The sequence below is a fragment of the Theropithecus gelada genome, chromosome 1 (genome assembly GCF_003255815.1).
Source record: "Theropithecus gelada isolate Dixy chromosome 1, Tgel_1.0, whole genome shotgun sequence".
NCBI lineage: Eukaryota > Metazoa > Chordata > Mammalia > Primates > Cercopithecidae > Theropithecus > Theropithecus gelada.
In genome coordinates, this window is record NC_037668.1 from 99,302,997 (window position 1) to 99,319,682 (window position 16,686).

General features: G+C 35.3%; 1 protein-coding gene across 2 annotated transcripts in view; it reads right to left on the reverse strand.

The window, feature by feature from the left end:
- Positions 1 to 329: 329 nt before the first annotated feature.
- NEGR1 (neuronal growth regulator 1) overlaps positions 330 to 16,686 on the reverse strand; it is an 884,450-nt gene continuing 868,093 nt past the window's right edge. For both annotated transcript variants that reach the window (XM_025362722.1, XM_025362711.1), the window contains one exon: positions 330 to 4,191. In XM_025362722.1, coding sequence (XP_025218507.1) covers positions 4,067 to 4,191 — 125 coding nt within the window. In that variant the 3' untranslated portion in view covers positions 330 to 4,066. The remainder of the gene's footprint in view (positions 4,192 to 16,686) is intronic.

A 16,686-nucleotide genomic window follows, 5' to 3' on the forward strand; every position in this document is an offset into this window, starting at 1 on the left:
TATCATCAGTCTCTGTTGCTAACTCTGCTGTATTTCACCTGGCAAAGATTCTTAATAATTAATAATAAAATGTTTCCAGAAAACTTATTTTTAGTTTAGATGTAGTTCAGCTCATCAAACCTTTTAGGAATCAGCAAAAGCAAGAAAGAAAATAGCGTGGAGTCCTTTGAAACGGTAGCATCTAAAAATTTTACCCTGTACTGCTTTAGAGTAAGCAGAAAGATTAATGTAATACAGGAAGTGAAGAGAATAGCAGAAATATCTTCAAATTATTATTTCTTCCTTCTTTCTCTTAAACTAATAGAGTTTTAAAATGAGTCAAATACATATTTTAATTGATAAACTGAGTTTATATTCACCTATTGGAAACAGTACAACATATTTTACATCAGGTTGTGAAATATGGATGTTTTACTAAAAGACAGGAAGAGCTTTTTCCAGTCTTTAAAGTAAATACATATTCAAAGAATCTTAAGGCATACCATTTATTCATATTCATATCTATTGAAATACTGTACATCCACATACTTCAATAAATAGTTAAAAACCTGACCTCTTTTTAAATCATTTCTGGATTTCAAAAAACAATTTTCATTGAAAAGATTAAATAGGTAACTTTTGGCTGTGTCACAAAGCTAAGCACAATGGATAAATTAACAATTATTCAGTAAATTTGATCATTGTAGATGAATGACTTTGATAATTTAGTTTTTCAGAGTATTTTGACTTCAAACATAGGGGTATTTTTATATATATATATGTGTGTGTGTGTATATATATATATGTTTTTTTTTTTTTTTTCCCTGAATTATCTGGGTAATTTTCTCAGTTCTCCAGTCTACTTTCTAGATATAGCTTAAACATTATGATGAAGCATTAATTTTTCAGTTAAGTTATAAACCCCCCAAAAGCGGCTTTACGTTTGAAATTCTCTCTCTCAAATCTCTTAGTGTCTCAAAAACACTCACATTACTATAACTTGGGCAATACTTTTTATTATATAATTGCTGCATAATAGGAACTCAATGGTATAATAGGACTTACGTTTCAAATGTGCTCATTGTAAAACATAATTACACCACTTGCAGTTAAACTAAGAATGCAAATGTGTAAGTTAACTACCCTAACACTCTGATTCTTCCTTCCCTCTCATCCTTTCTTTCTCCCTACCTTCTTCCCTTCCTTCCTTCATGCCTTCCACCCTTCCTTTGTTTCCTCTTTACTGCCTTTCCTTTTCATTCTTTTTCTTTTCTCTCCATTCTCATTTTTAAACTGCTACTTATTTTTCTTTCTTCCTTCTTTAAAAAAAATAGGGGCAACAAAAGGAGTCCCACAAATGGAACCTGTAGAAAATATAATCCTGAAATGAACAGCTAACAAAACTTGTTATAGATTAAAAGATAAATCAATTTATAAAACTGCTATTCTGAAATTGCAACAATCTTGTACAGTCAGGACTGATAAAATGGAGTAATCAGACATTTTATATGTCCATAAATGTAAAATCATCTACTTGAACATTATATGCAATACATTCACACAATAAAGCAAATACTGTAGCCTTATTTGACAATATTGAACTCATAAATACTCATGATTTCACTCTGTCCGAGGGCCTAAGGACTAGGAATGCTGCTGTGATACAGAAAAACATAGTGAATACCTCCTCTATTTAAAAATGTCACTCAAGAAAGTCTCTTCTAACATAAAGGCAAATACATATAGCTACTGAGCTATGACTGTACTTCTGTCACATTCTATGGTAAAAACACCAGACTCCACAAATTCGGAATCATGACAACACTTTGAACTAATTATTTGGTTCATCCATAGTTTATACCTCAATTTACCTACAAACCTTACAAAGAGGAGGTATTTTAACTCTAGGAAAGCGGTCACTGAATAATACGCATTCTTGATCTGTTTCTTTCTCCCAAACAATGGTACTGATGGTTAACATTTTCTGTGGTAGCACCACTATTTCTAGTAAGTAGATTATTATGGAGTGTGCCACTTTAAAGCTGCAATACAAAATAATATTTTGTAGTTTGTTCACCAATTCCACAAAGAATATTTTTTAAAAGCAAATAAATAATAAAGTTAAATGCCATATTTGTTCTAAAAACTCTTTTTTAATGTATCAATCAAAATAATGTCATACATTTATTATAGTTAGTAGATTTACTAGCTTTATGCCTTATTATTGCGATTTTGTGGAAAGAGTATACTATGTCCCCTCATTTAAGATTCACTTTTCTAATTAAAATTGATTTATGGTGTACTTTGGGACTAAGTTTAACTTGAAGAAAAAAAAAAAATCACAGTTTTTAAGCCATCCCTGCTAGGGCAACATACTAGATATCTCAAATATGTATAACCACTGCAAAATTTCTTGTCTCTAATTTTATTGTAGGATCTTTGTTGTTATGACTTATAAAAGGGGACTATTTGTAGAAATCTAGGTGTACTGAAATTGGTAACTTCATCAAACCCGTAAAATGGCTTTCAAGGTGATGGTCTTTCTTTAGTAAAGAGTGAAACCATCAAACTATTCCTGCAATTTAATGTTTAGAGTAACAGCATTTTCCTTCAAAATGTAGTTTTCATTATTTATAGTAGAAATAATTTAACATTCACAATATTTTGATAATTAGTATATCTTAAGATATTCTCATCATTGGTGTTTTGTCTTTATTTGATCACATCTTACATATATCATGTAAGAAAAAATAAGGGATGGTCTTTTTTGGTTTTACTTGTTTGAGCTGAAATGGCTATATAGAAAGATTTTATTGAAGAATTACCTATTTTAGAGATTGGTCTGCTACATACCAATATAGAATGTCTGTCATAATATATTTTGGAACTTTTAAAATATATAACATGCATTCCAGACTATCAACCGAGTGATATTTTCAGATGGAAAATATGCAAAATGCTCCTGTCCACAGGAGCACTGCCTCTGTCATACTAACTTAGCTGCCACAAAACAAAATTAATGATGAGTGCTTACCAACTCATGTAGTATTAGGTGATAGGACTTTGTGCCCTTTCTGACAAATCATCTTAAAATTTTTGGCTTGGAATAGTGAAAGGAAAAGATGCTGTATTGCTAGGCAATCCTTTGAGTGGACTGTGCTGTCTTTTTAAAGGAAATGGTTTCCCACGGTGGATCTAACATTTAGCTACAACTAAAGAAATCACATGGTATATTTACTATACTGTTATTAAATTGTTTCTCATCACAAGAACTGAGTTAGTGTGGGGCAAAATTCACAAACCCCACTGTCAGTGCAGGAAGAGATTTTTACAGTCCAATAGCTCCTTCCTTCATTACTTAGAGACAGTGTATGGTTTAACTATCATTCTGGTTTATTTTTGCTTTCAAATTGTAAGATTTAGCAAAACATTTTATATTAGTTGGAGACAAAGAGAAAAATATTATTTTATGAAGGCACACCCATGCTGAACTTACAGGAAAGAGAAGCAGAGCTGCACAGCCAGTTATATTACAAGGCTCATTCCTGAAACCTGAATATCATGCGAGCAGAAAAATCTAGATATGTGTTATATTTTGAAGAAATAATCTGAAGGCAATATTATTTGCTTTTTTATCAAAAACGAAAAAATGTATCTTTGTAAATGTGGATTGACTCTTATTGAAACAGGGAACTGAATGCTTGTATTGCAGCCTTAAAGAATCACATATTCACTGCAATATTCGTTTTTGTAAACTACAGCCTGCAACCTAGCAGACCATGACTGAATGCTTTTGAAAAGTTGTAGATTACAAACATGAAATCACAATTAATATCCTCTAAAAGTAATTTCAGAGCTTTCACATCTTTAAAAAAGGACAATGTGTACTGCTTCACAAGGTAATGTAGCTAATCAAAAAAGAGTAGAATTAAAGTATTTACATAATGAGCAATTCTACAGAAGGCGATCATCCCCATGTAAGCACTGCTGATTATATCCCACGCTGCTTTTAACAAACTGTACCAGATTGGATCCAGCCATCAGCACTTTCAGAGAATCCTTAAAAGCCTTTTATGGGTCTTTAAATTTATTGTAGAATGGCATTCTTCAGGTAGAATATGCTGGTGAAAGAGGACAGTGTCAACACAAGGTACCAGCAGGAGAAAAGAACATCAGCGTTCCCGGTAATTCCATACTGGGCTGTACTTGGAGCTGGAAAGAAATGGAAAAGATTAAATCAAAATGTAATTTGTGTCTTCCAAGATCTTGACAATAATCAAAAGGTAGCCGGGTGCATTGGGGAAAGCACTGACATTGGAGTCAGACAGACTTAAGTTCATATCTGATTCTGCTATATGACAATGTGTGGGCTATGTGGCTAACTTCTCAGAGCTTCAGTTTTCTCAGGGCAAAATGAAAATAATAGAAATAATAGAATCCACCTCACAGGGCTGTGGTGAGAATTGGAGGTGAAGCACATACAGCATATTACATCAACTAAACACATGCTAAGTACTCAAAAGCTACTAACATTATTATTCCTCTTATACATACTGTAAATATTTGTATTAGTGGACAATATTTATTCATGCGTGTATATGTAGCTGTGTTTTATTAGCTAAATACTGTACTAAATGCTAGAAAAACAAGAATCCTGTCCCTTCCAAGGCCTTTTTTTTTTGGTAAGAAAAGATCTTCAAACAATTATAATACAATTCTGGGAATATTAGAGTTGCATGTGCATATTGCAGTAGCACAGACAAATTGTGCTTTTAAATATGCTGGGCAAGGGAGATTTCAAATACAGTTTTACCAAAGGAGACTATCATGTGGGTAGAAGAAACAACATATTCAAAGGCATAAGAAAAGGACAGAGCAAGGTGTATCATGTAGAATGTAAAGGATTTGTAGATTTAGTCTTGCTGGACCATGAAGTTTGAGGCCTGAAGTGGAGGGAATTGAAACTAGACCTCTGGACAGGTAGAATGACCTCTACTGTAATGAAAAAGGGACTAGGTTTTTATACTGAAAGATATTTTGAAGAATTTGGAGAGTTGAATGTGTGACTACATTTACACATCAGAAAGATTACAGTCTTATATATGGGGAAGTTCACACAGTACTTGGCTAACAGTTATGTTGAATTTTCACTGAATACCTGAAGATTCATCACGTTTGGGATATTGTTGGAGTGTTCTGAAGGGGTACCACTTTGTTTATGAAAGGATAGTTGCCTACTTGTATGTAAATTATATTGTGTTCCAGAAATTAAATGTTACAACCGTGTTTGGACTTGTTTGAGACTGATTCTCATTTACCATCATAATAATAGCAATAACAAGAAACCCACCAGCATATTTTAACCACCTTTTCTTAATGAAACCTGGATTTCAAGCACTATTTCCTAGTAGAAATTGAATAATGTAGCAAAGAAATCGACTACTTCATTTCTAAATTTATAACTCAAATCCAGGAGCAGGTTTAGTCACACTGAGTTTGAATTACCAGAGATAGTTTTAATGAAACTTTCACAAATGACTATATTACTCTGTAACAAGAAGAATAAATTGTGCTGTTTACACTTCCAAGAAATTAAAGGGGATGAAAGATACATTGGTCCCTGCAGTGGGAAGTTTCCTTGACAATGCAATTATTGATTCCAGGTGAGTGGGATTTGAGCACTGAGACTACTATTTTTTAATAAACAGAGAGCAAAATTAACGATTTAATACATGTATATAATTACAAATGAGTTTTCTTTTTTAAATAAAAAGATGAAGAAAGTAAGCCTATTGTTGAACAGACAGCTTTTCAATTTCTGATACATACAAAGTCTATTTTAAAGCTACGGAACTCCTTATTTTCCCTTTTTCAAGACCTAGAAAAATATTTTAAAAATATAAATAAATCTTTATTTAGTATATGACCTTCTCAATAATAGTTACGCTAGAATTGTTTTTCAAGAAAGTTGAGTGTAATAAAACTTGCATAATGGTAAAGGACCAATAATATGTAAAGCATATAAATGGTTTCATAAATAAGAAATAAAATTTAAAAGCTAAGCATAAAAAGCAAAGGTGAATTATTTTTGTTATGACAAATTAAGTAGTAACATTAAATGGGTAGATTATCAAGGCCCCTCAAAACTCCTTATCCATCCTTTAAAATGCATTTTTGGGCTATCTTTCCTGGATCCCCTCTCCTTCTCCAACAAACTGAGCTGACTACCCCTTTTGTGTCATGAGACCATGAAATATATATGTTATGTAACATCACACTGCATTGCAAATATTTGTTTACATATTCATTTCTTCCAACAGATTTAAACTCTTCTAGGTCATGTCTTATTCATCTTTGTGTTTCCAGACATAAAATCTGGCAAAGTGTGGTATATAGTGGATGCTCAAGAAATGTCTAAGTAAATGACTCAATCAAATGAATGGGTCATAATCAAAATGAGTATTTCTATCCTACAAAATGGAATCTCTTCTGTAGCAAGTCACATGATTATAGGCTAGAAAATGTACTATAGTAACATTCATTCATTCATTCATTCAGCAAGTTTTAGTTGAACTAGGTACCAAGCACTCTCCTAAGTGCTGGCAATGCAGCACCTAATAAGATAGGTATGATCCTTTTATTACTTAATTCTGCCTTCCCCAATGTAGTTGTATCTTCTTCCACTCAGCCTCCTATTGTCTTAAACATAACAAAGATATTACCAATAGCATATTTTAAATTTATTACTTTACAATTAAAATAGAATACATTTTTTTCACTGATGCCACAAATGTATATACTTTTTTTTTTGTTTGTGAATATAATACTTATATCAGTCCTGAAATAAACTAGAAACTGGGGGATGAATTATTAGCTTGCAGTTGTTACAGGCGATAGACTGTGGAGCAAACGTGAATAATCAGTAGACCAAAACACAAAGATCTAAATTAGTCACCATAATGTGAGATCAGATACCTAATGTCAAGTTCTATGTCATCAGTCATACTCTTTAACTATCTACTGAATATCTATTATGTTCATGGGGTTGAATTAAGCCTCACATAGGCAAAGATGAATAAAACCCAATCCTCTCTTTCAGGAAGAGCTTATTCTAGTTGGGGATATAAATAAATAGGTAAATATAGAACATTAGGGTATATGGAACTTGAAGGATAATATACAAACTTGGGAGGACTCCCTAGGGGGTCACGGCAGATAAGTAATCTAGGCAACAGTTACAAATACAATTATTTTTTACAAAATGCAATGATATACATACGTTAGTACACACATATCTCATTTTTAAAATGGTTCTATAACATTCCATTGTTGGGGCATGCCATTGTTATGCAACCTTATTCCCATTAGCTGGCATTTATTATGTGTGGTTTGTGTGTGTTATGACTGTTTGGCTGAATTATTTGAAGAACAGTGCTAATGATATTAAAGGTAAGGGCCTCAGTATTATTTAGGTCAATAGATTTTCTTAGGTTAAATGCAAATCTACCACTTGATCTTAAGAAAATAACCATTAGCTATTAGAAATTAGCTTCAAGACTGGACTGAAATATCACTTAGAAAAAAACCTTCAGAAAATCCCATACGACAAATTAAGCATTACCGCCTTTCCCCCATATTACTTAGTAACTGGTAATACACTTACACTCTTAACCTGTTTAGGTCAAGAATGTCTTGAAGCAAAGATACATTATATATATCTTTTATCTTTGATACTGAACACAGAGTTTGGTACTTAATAGATGTTCAGTAAATGTTTGTGCTTCACATCCATTTCCCCCAGTTACCACAAACCTATACGGAGACAAAATACCTTGACTTCTTTTGTCAGAGAGTATCATCTTTTCCTTTTGTATTTTTGCTGAATCTTTCTTCTTCTTCTTTTAGTTTCAGGCTCATTATACTTTGACCTGTACAGGTCAGACTACCTCCCTTAAGTATTTTGAGCAAGAAGACGGATCATTAAGTAGACAATATGGGAACAGAGCATGTACTGAACTTTATAACATCATACTCTTGCCACAAAAGACTGTCAGCATAGGTGAACCCATAGGTCCAAGCTAGAAGCCTGAATTCCTTAGAAGACATCTAGTTGAGCCTCTGGGATGGCCAGACCTGTTGAAGGATCTCTGCCAAGTTTTTAGCTGCTTTTCAATATCATGCTGCTATTTACCTTAAGTAAAATTAGGCAGGATAGGTGGTGTGATCAGAGGTGTATCTGGGCTATGGCAAGGGCTTTCGTTTCATTCTAAGTGACATGAGAAGCCATAGGAGAGTTTAATTATTTTTAAAGGATCACTTGGCTACTCAGTAGACAATAGAGTATACTAGGAAAGGCAAGAGTAAAGCCTATGCGGACCGGGTGCAGTGGCTCATGCCTGTACTCCCAGCACTTTGGGAAGCCGAAGCCGGTGGATCACCTGAGGCCAGGAGTTCGAGAATAGCTTGGCTAACATGGCGAAACCCCGCCTCTACTAAAAGTACAAAAAACTAGCTGGGCCTGGGGGCATGCACTTGTAGTCCCAGCTACTCAGGAGGCTGAGGCAAGAGAATCACTTGAACTCGGGAGGCGGAGCTTGCAGTGAGCCAAGATCGTGCCACTGCACTCCAGCCTGGGTGACAGAGCAAGACTCTGTCTCAAAAAAAAAAAAAAAAAAAAAGTACAGCCTATGCTAGCTCACATTCAAGTATTCCCCATTGTCTATGAGTGAAGCCAAAACTTCAGGAACCTCTGCCATCTGGTTCTAGTCAATTTATCCAGAGTCACACCACTTCTTCACTCCAGTCATACAAGCCATTTTCTGAGAACATAGAGTGTTTCATTACCCCATGTCCTTTGCACATGCTACCTCCTTAAACCTAGATAGCCTTCCTATTCCTCTTTGCATATTAAAGTCCTGCTCATCCTTAAACATCAAAAATACCAGTTTTTCCATGAGACCATCCCCAATCTAAGAAAAATTATTAGTCTTCTGCTTATACCTAACTTCAGAAATGTTTTCTTTCTTCTTAACTTATAATTAGTTATATATATGTGATATATAAATATAAACATCTTGAGGTTATGGAACATTCCTCCCTATATGTGCATCTGTATCTTATATCAAATGTCTTCAATTGATGTTTATTGGATTGGATGTGAAATAATATTCCTAAATATGCATGTGTCTAATTCAAGACCATTTTGATAGACTATCCTATTTTTTTTTTTTTTTTTTGAGACGGAGTCTCGCTGTGCCGCCCAGGCTGGAGTGCAGTGGCCGGATCTCAGCTCACTGCAAGCTCCGCCTCCCGGGTTCACACCATTCTCCTGCCTCAGCCTCCCGAGTAGCTGGGACTACAGGCGCCCGCCACCTCGCCCGGCTAGTTTTCTGTATTTTCTAGTAGAGGCAGGGTTTCACCGTGTCGGCCAGGATGGTCTCGATCTCCTGACCTCGTGATCCGCCCGTCTCGGCCTCCCAAAGTGCTGGGATTACAGGCTTGAGCCACCGCGCCCGGCCTAGACTATCCTATTTTAATAGTTGTTCCTATGATTTCTCACCCTCAAGACAAAGTGTTTAATGAAATTGTCCTATTTCTTTCTTATGACCTGCTTAATTGTTTTTGAGGAGAAGAATGAAAAAAAGAGAAGAAAAGTTTAAATTGAGAATGAGAAAGAAAGGAAGAGGATAAAGGAAACAAAAGGTTGAAGTTTTAAAACAAATACAGAGAGAATACCCAGCCCTTGAACAATGTATTAGATTGTATTATATTTACCATTTTATCGAAAAAAAAGAGAAAGAAAATAAAATGCAGTATGTAAGGGAGACTGATTCTGCTTGCAGATCAGTATTTAAAACAAACAACAGAACAGGCTGTCATTCTTTCTAGTTCTTAGTAAAGCTAAGACATTCTAGTCTTTAAATATGACATTGAATATAATATATGAACTGTAGAGCTGGATGACATTGGTTCAAGTTCCAATTCCACGTCTTTCTCACTGTACTAACCTAGGCAAGTTTCTTAACTTTGCTGAGTTCAGTATCTTCATCTGCAAATGAGGATTGGTAGTATCTCAAAAGTTATTGCAAAGATTAAATGTGTTGTTATGTATAAACCACCCAGTACAGCACTTAACAAAGCATTAATACTCCTTCAAGGATGATCTAAACACTCCTCATTCACTTATTCCTTTAACAAATTCAGTGTGTGCTATGTGCCAGGCACTCAGAGGCAATGAGCAAAGCAGAAATGGTTCCTGTTCCCACAGAGCTTTCTGTTTAACTTGAGATGCTTTGCATGGAACAAGTATATTTTATTTAACTTTTAATCTACACTTGGTTAAATCACTGTTTCTCTGGTCTTGCAAAGATGTCTTTCATTTTTGCTTACAAAAATATTAATTCTTTATTTTTTCTTGACTTTGGGAGGATTTTTATTTAATGCAATTTATAGCTAGATAATTGTCCAGTCTCCTCTGATTTGCAATTTCTTCAAAGTCAGAGGATATGACCTCTTCCTTTTCTTCTCTTTTGCCAAAGAGAACAGTAGGGTGAGTGAAATTTAGAGAATGGCTTCATGGTTGACCTAATGACGAGTTTGTTTTTAGAGAATCTGTCTCAGGTATGAAGCAAAAGTGCCCAGGCTGAGTGGAGTGTAAGCCTTTGAGACTTCTTCCCATTGACGACAGGAAGATCTATTCTGGATTTTAACACATATCTTATATCTTTTCTAATTATGATTTTCACTACCAATTACCACAGCTGCTGCATATTCTTTTCTGTTTTGGCAGTTTCCCTTGTATTGCTCTAGTTTGTATTTTGAGGCAACAGCAAATGTAACTATGAAATATTTAGTTTTGGTACAATACGAATTGTTTGCCTAGAAATTTCCTTAAATTACCCAGCTTTAACTAAACTAGTTTTAAGTCATGTTTTTAAGATTTCTGTTGCAATCTTAGAGTTACTAAAGCTATATTAATTCTGCTTCTGTAAGACAAAACTGGCCTTGACTTACATTTTCCTGAGGAAGCATATACCTTAATGGGAAGCACATGATTTACACCCAAATAACATTTCATGCAGAAGAGGGTGATTAATGTGTACTCAAAATAGAGAACACATACGTTTACTGAGAAATTAAACACCATTGATTAGATCCAATTGACAGTGTGATCCTGTTTCATTACATACTGTGGGAGGAGTTTGCTCAAAAGATAATTAAATCCTCTCTGAAGCAATATCCACCCCTTTCCACCATCAGCAGCTGCAGGGGATATCTGGAGGCTCAGATTACACTTCCCTTTTTTGTATCACTTAATTTTACTTAAACACTGGGTAGAGATTAGGAGAGAAAAAGAAGCAGATGGAATATGCTTTTCTACTGGCATATAACTTTGCATTATGGTATCTGGAAGAATCAAGCAGGTCTCACACAGGTGACATAATTACACTCCTTTCCATTATTTCTGGTGAAATCAAATAGTCCAGATCCTAAGATGAGATGTGCTGAGTTATAGATACAGCACCGACATGCTATATCTTCTCATGTACCACCTCCCATCTGTGGCACCGCGATTTCTAGGAAGAGAGCTTTGTTTGTGTGAATATTGCATGCTCCTGTACTGTAGACCCTCTGGGGTCTTTTTCTCCCCCTCAACTTTAGGGTTGAAGAATGCCCGAGTAGCACAGTTGTCATGTTGTAGGGACCAATGTAGAGATTTTCTGTTTGTTTGTTTACTAAACACACCTTCATTGTGCCATGTCTCCTGGAGTGCAGAGAGGTAAACATACCATGGTCCTCTTTTCAATTAGCTCTCAGTGTGGTCGAGTAACAATTTAGGATTCCCTACCACAGTCACCTCCTCTTGCATTTAGGGAAAGAACGTTAAAATTGGATAAACGGCTTCAGATTCTTGTCAGTCAGCTTTCCTGTCTGTCTTCTTCAGAAGAAGTCAGGCCAACAAGTGCACACTGGTGTTCTTTTCTTGAATTAGAGGCCAAAGGTCATAGAAAAATTTGTATTTAGATAATTATTCTAACATTTTTTTTTCATTTGATAAAAAAACTGAATGTCTATATTCAGGTAGTTCCATCATTTTTGACAGACTATAACTTGATAAACATAAAAATAATCATTTTTACAGAAAATCTCTTTATTTTTGTGTTATAAACAATGAGGTGAATGGGTAGAGAAGTCACACAATTCCTTTCTCTCTCTTTCTGACTAGTGGCATTTTCCTTCCAACTTATTCTTAGCGACTACAGAGCTATTTCTCTGGGCGACCAGGGTCCTCGAGTTCCATTCTGTTTGCTCAATAACCATTTTGCCAAAGTTCACGATATACCCTGCTATCTACTCAGCATCAATTACATTAGGAATTTTAAACATATGTTTGCCTTGGTTATTACCCACATTCAGAAATCTGCCTATTTGTAGATAAATGCTTTTATCTTCATATAGCCAGATGAAACTCTCCAAAACTATTACCTCTAATTTGAGGTAAGGAGAATAGGAAGCAATCATCCAAACAGAAACAAATTCTGCTGTCTTTTATTATCCTTCCTAGTTGCTGAAATAAAGTCTCAAAGCTTGAATTGTTCATCAATATCTTTTAAATGTTTTGAATTTTTTTGTTTACTCTATTTTAGAAACTCAGAAGTAATTTACATGAATATATAGTAGCTTTGAAGTGTGTTGTCAAATACAGGTAATTTTGTATGACCCTGAATGGTTCTTTGAACCTGATATGGCAACTCCTACCAGGCTGGTTTGCAAATGGGTTTCTACATAAAAGTCTTGACATATTTTGGGGTGTGTATGTGGATGTGTGGGTGTGTGGATGTGTGTTTTAAACTCTGTCTTTGTTGTGTGAAATATATTTGCACAAAATACAATACACATTGCCCTTACTATACAGACTTTAGCTTGGACCTCTAGGGCATCATTTAGTTGAAGAAAAGAAGGTTTTACAGAAATAAAAATAGAAATCCAGCTGTGTTCTTAAGGTCACTAATAGTCACTGCCATCAGCTGTGTCTTCACTGTGACACTGCTAGTGTGGTAAAAACATGGGAGAAATTGGAAACCAGAAAACATTTTTGCAAGTTGAATGCGTTTTTAAGATCTTATACATGTGGGGATGTGGGTGTGAAATTATTTAAGTTTTTATATAGGGTGTCTAAACTTGGAGTTTCATGATCAGGTTTTCTTGTTTACTACATTTTATTCTTTGTATCTTTTGTGTTAGGAAGGTTACCTAAACTAGCTTATTTTCTGGAGTCTGCAACATTGTTCTTTTGGCATTAATTAAGGATCACGAATTTCATAAGGTTTGATCATTTCCATTTTTTGAATATTCCATTTACCTTTAAATTTTGTCTGCTTGTTTGTTCTTCGATTTTCCAGTGAAATGAAAGCCAGTGATTATCTGGCCTTGTAGTTCTGATTTACTTAAATTGTTCCACTTGTTACACTCTAGATTGATTTTGAGTTCCTCTCAATGATTCTCTAATCATTGCCATTATATTTTGGCTATTTTAAAATCCTTGATAAAATCCAAATGACTTTGCATGGAATGTAAGACCTTCTGTAAACTTTCTACAAGCTACTTTTTCAGCCTTATACCTGATACTCTTACACACTTCGCGCATGTGTCACCCCAGGCAGAAAATTCTCCATTCTCAGGACACGTTGCTGCACTTGTGTATTTGCAGTTTGCCTTCATCTGAGATGGGCTTCTATGTCTGTATGTCTTGAAATAGTACTCACATCTCAGTGCCCATCTCAGATGACACCTGCTCACAAAGTTAGAACCTGAAAAAAGTCTGAATACTGGGGATCAGTTGGTGCCATCCTTTAGTTTTACAGATGAGGAGGTGAGGCTAATAGGGAATGAATAATGGGCTTAAATTAGATGCAAAAATAAGACAAGGACTCAGGTATTCTGATTCTCTGTACTTCTATGTAACTTCCCTGAATTATTACCTAACTCTGATTAAATTAATCTGCCAAGTCCCCTTTTCTCCTATAGCTTTTACCTGTACTTCACCTATATTTTACCTATACTTTATCACTCTCATGTGCATCTTCTTCTACAGAGTCTAAGTTTCTTGACTACTTTTGTATGACTCATAGCATTTGATCAAGTGTTCGGCACCATCAAACTATTTATTACAGAGAACTGAAGTATAGATACATTGTTTAAATTTATGCATTAGGATGAGGTTTTACTATTGAGCTCAAGAAAAAAGAGATAGGAAAGATAGTATCATCAATCGAGAATTCAGGACTTGGAAATATTGACTACCACTGTAGAGTAACATTGGTTCTGAAAAGACGAATCTTGTCTTCTTGGACGTCTCTCAAGACATCATATCATAAATATAGAGTTATAACTTTACTAACATATAAACACACACCCAAGAGACCTGTTAAATAATTGCTGTTGTCTGTGAGTTCTATTTGAATGTGTTTTTTACCGGTGAGGCCATATTTCTTAACAATCAAGCATAGGAGGTATTAGCTTAGCATCTTGGCACCTCAGTTTTTTCAGTTGAACAAAGGGGATAAAATTATCCCTCCTAGTGTTATGATAAGCAAATGAGACAACTAAGTGAAGTGTTTATTGAAGTGTTGATTAAATTTTCTTAAAATGGTAGCTTTAGAAAACGTATTAGTGTTTACGCAAGAAGTACCAATGTAAGCCCCTACGTTGGCCCGGGAAGAAATGTTCAGTTGTTGGCAGGACAGCGTGTGTATCTCAGAATTCTAGAAATTTGAAACAGTAACAATGACACCAACAATATATGTCCCTTCTAAAGCACAGCTTTAAAAATGCAGATCAGAAAACTCCTCCACTAAACAAGTAATGCTTAAGTATACACACCCAGTGATCCCCTGCTATTCCTGCTATTCCTCATGTACTGTTCTGTGTTCCAGGGTACAGTGGTTTGGTTTTTTTTGAGGAATGCCACTGTGATGTTTTACTGGATAGTCATGTTGACTCTTGTGTTGAGATAGACCTTTCTCCTAGCAAACTGGAGAAAAGAAGCAAGTAGTGTTTCACAGCTTGATTAGTTGTAGTTCACGCGGGAAAAAATGTGGTAGAGAATGCAACTTTCAAAAACAGAAAGAAAGAAAAACGGTAAACCACCTGTGCCTAATTTTTTTTTTTTTTTGAGACAAGTCTCACTCTGTCACCCAGACTGGAGTGCAGTGGCGCCCTCTGCGCTCACTGCAACCTCCGCCTCCAGGGTTCACACCATTCTCCTGCCTCAGCCTCCCCAGTAGCTGGGACTACAAGTGCCTGCCACCACACCCGGCTAATTTTTTGTAGTTTTAATATGCAGCTCCTTTAAGATCACAATGCTCTGAACAAACCATAGCCTTTTAGCTCCTTGGGTTTACAGTCCGTGCTTCTTTTACTTGGAATTGCCTTCTTCTACTTCCTCCCAATTCTCCCACCTCTATCTGACATATTTCTCCTTAAGAAGCAAGTTCGGTGTTACATCTGTAATAACCAAGATCTCTTCCTTACTTCCTCCCTCCCTGGAGGCCTCATTGTAACTCACGTTCTCTCAAGGCCTTGCTTAGGTACTTGCTTCCTCACCTAGAGTTCGAGTTTCTAAAGAGCCGGAACCATATTTTTTCATCTTTCTTTTCCTCTTATTTCTTCTTCCCCAGAGTCTATCACAGTGACTGCATATAATAAGGGCTTAATAAATAACTGCTCTTTTTATTTCCATATGAGATAAATTTGCAAAATACACTTGTTTCACACAATTTTTGTATTTTGCCTTACATCTTCTCATTATGTTTCTACTTTAGCTGTTGCTATGACAACTGGTTGTGTGCAGGGCAAACAATTCTAAAGTATATTCTACAGAACTCCTCAGAGGGTCCCTAGTAGGATGGAGTCCAGTTATGCACAGCTAGTATCAGTTCAATAGTGTATTCTTGGACTGGCTTTCCCTTCTTCCCTTCCTCCCTATTTTATTTGTTCCAATCACCCACCAGTGTTCTTTGAAATTCCTTCCCAAAATAATCACCTACAAGAAAACTGCTCATTTTAGGGGTATCCAGAGAAAGACAATAAGCTTGTATAAAGAAAAGGAAAACAATACATTATAAACACTGTGTCTACTGCAACTTCATATCTCCCTACGCTTCATGGTGCTTTGCACATAGTAGGTGCACAGAAAATTAATTTGGATAAATAAATCTGTTGAAAGTAAACCGTTATCTATTCTCTTTGCCACTATTCTTCTTGGCTCTTGATAATTCTCTCAGTTAGTGTCACTTTTATGAGGTTTGCATTAATTATACTGTTAGCAGGCACATACTCTTAACAACAACAACAACAACAAAAAACCTAGGTCTTAAAATCTTAATTAAATGTTTTTTTTTTTTTCCTCATAGATTTTATCCCAGGAATATCACCCACTGTTTTACACTATCATCATTTTGGTTTCTGCTATACCAGCAATACTGCTGAATGAAAGTTTTGTCTCCTCTTGTATTTCTTACATATTTAAAGGCACTCATAGTTCTAATTTTTTATTATGATTTCAACTATAAAATACTCCTCTCCTCTACAACCTTGAAATGTTCTTTCCTCAAGGCTCTATTGCTGCCTAAGATTATCCAACTTGTAAAATGGGAAAATGAGAAATACAACTGCTGTGGAAGGACTTTGGGGGCAGGCACACAA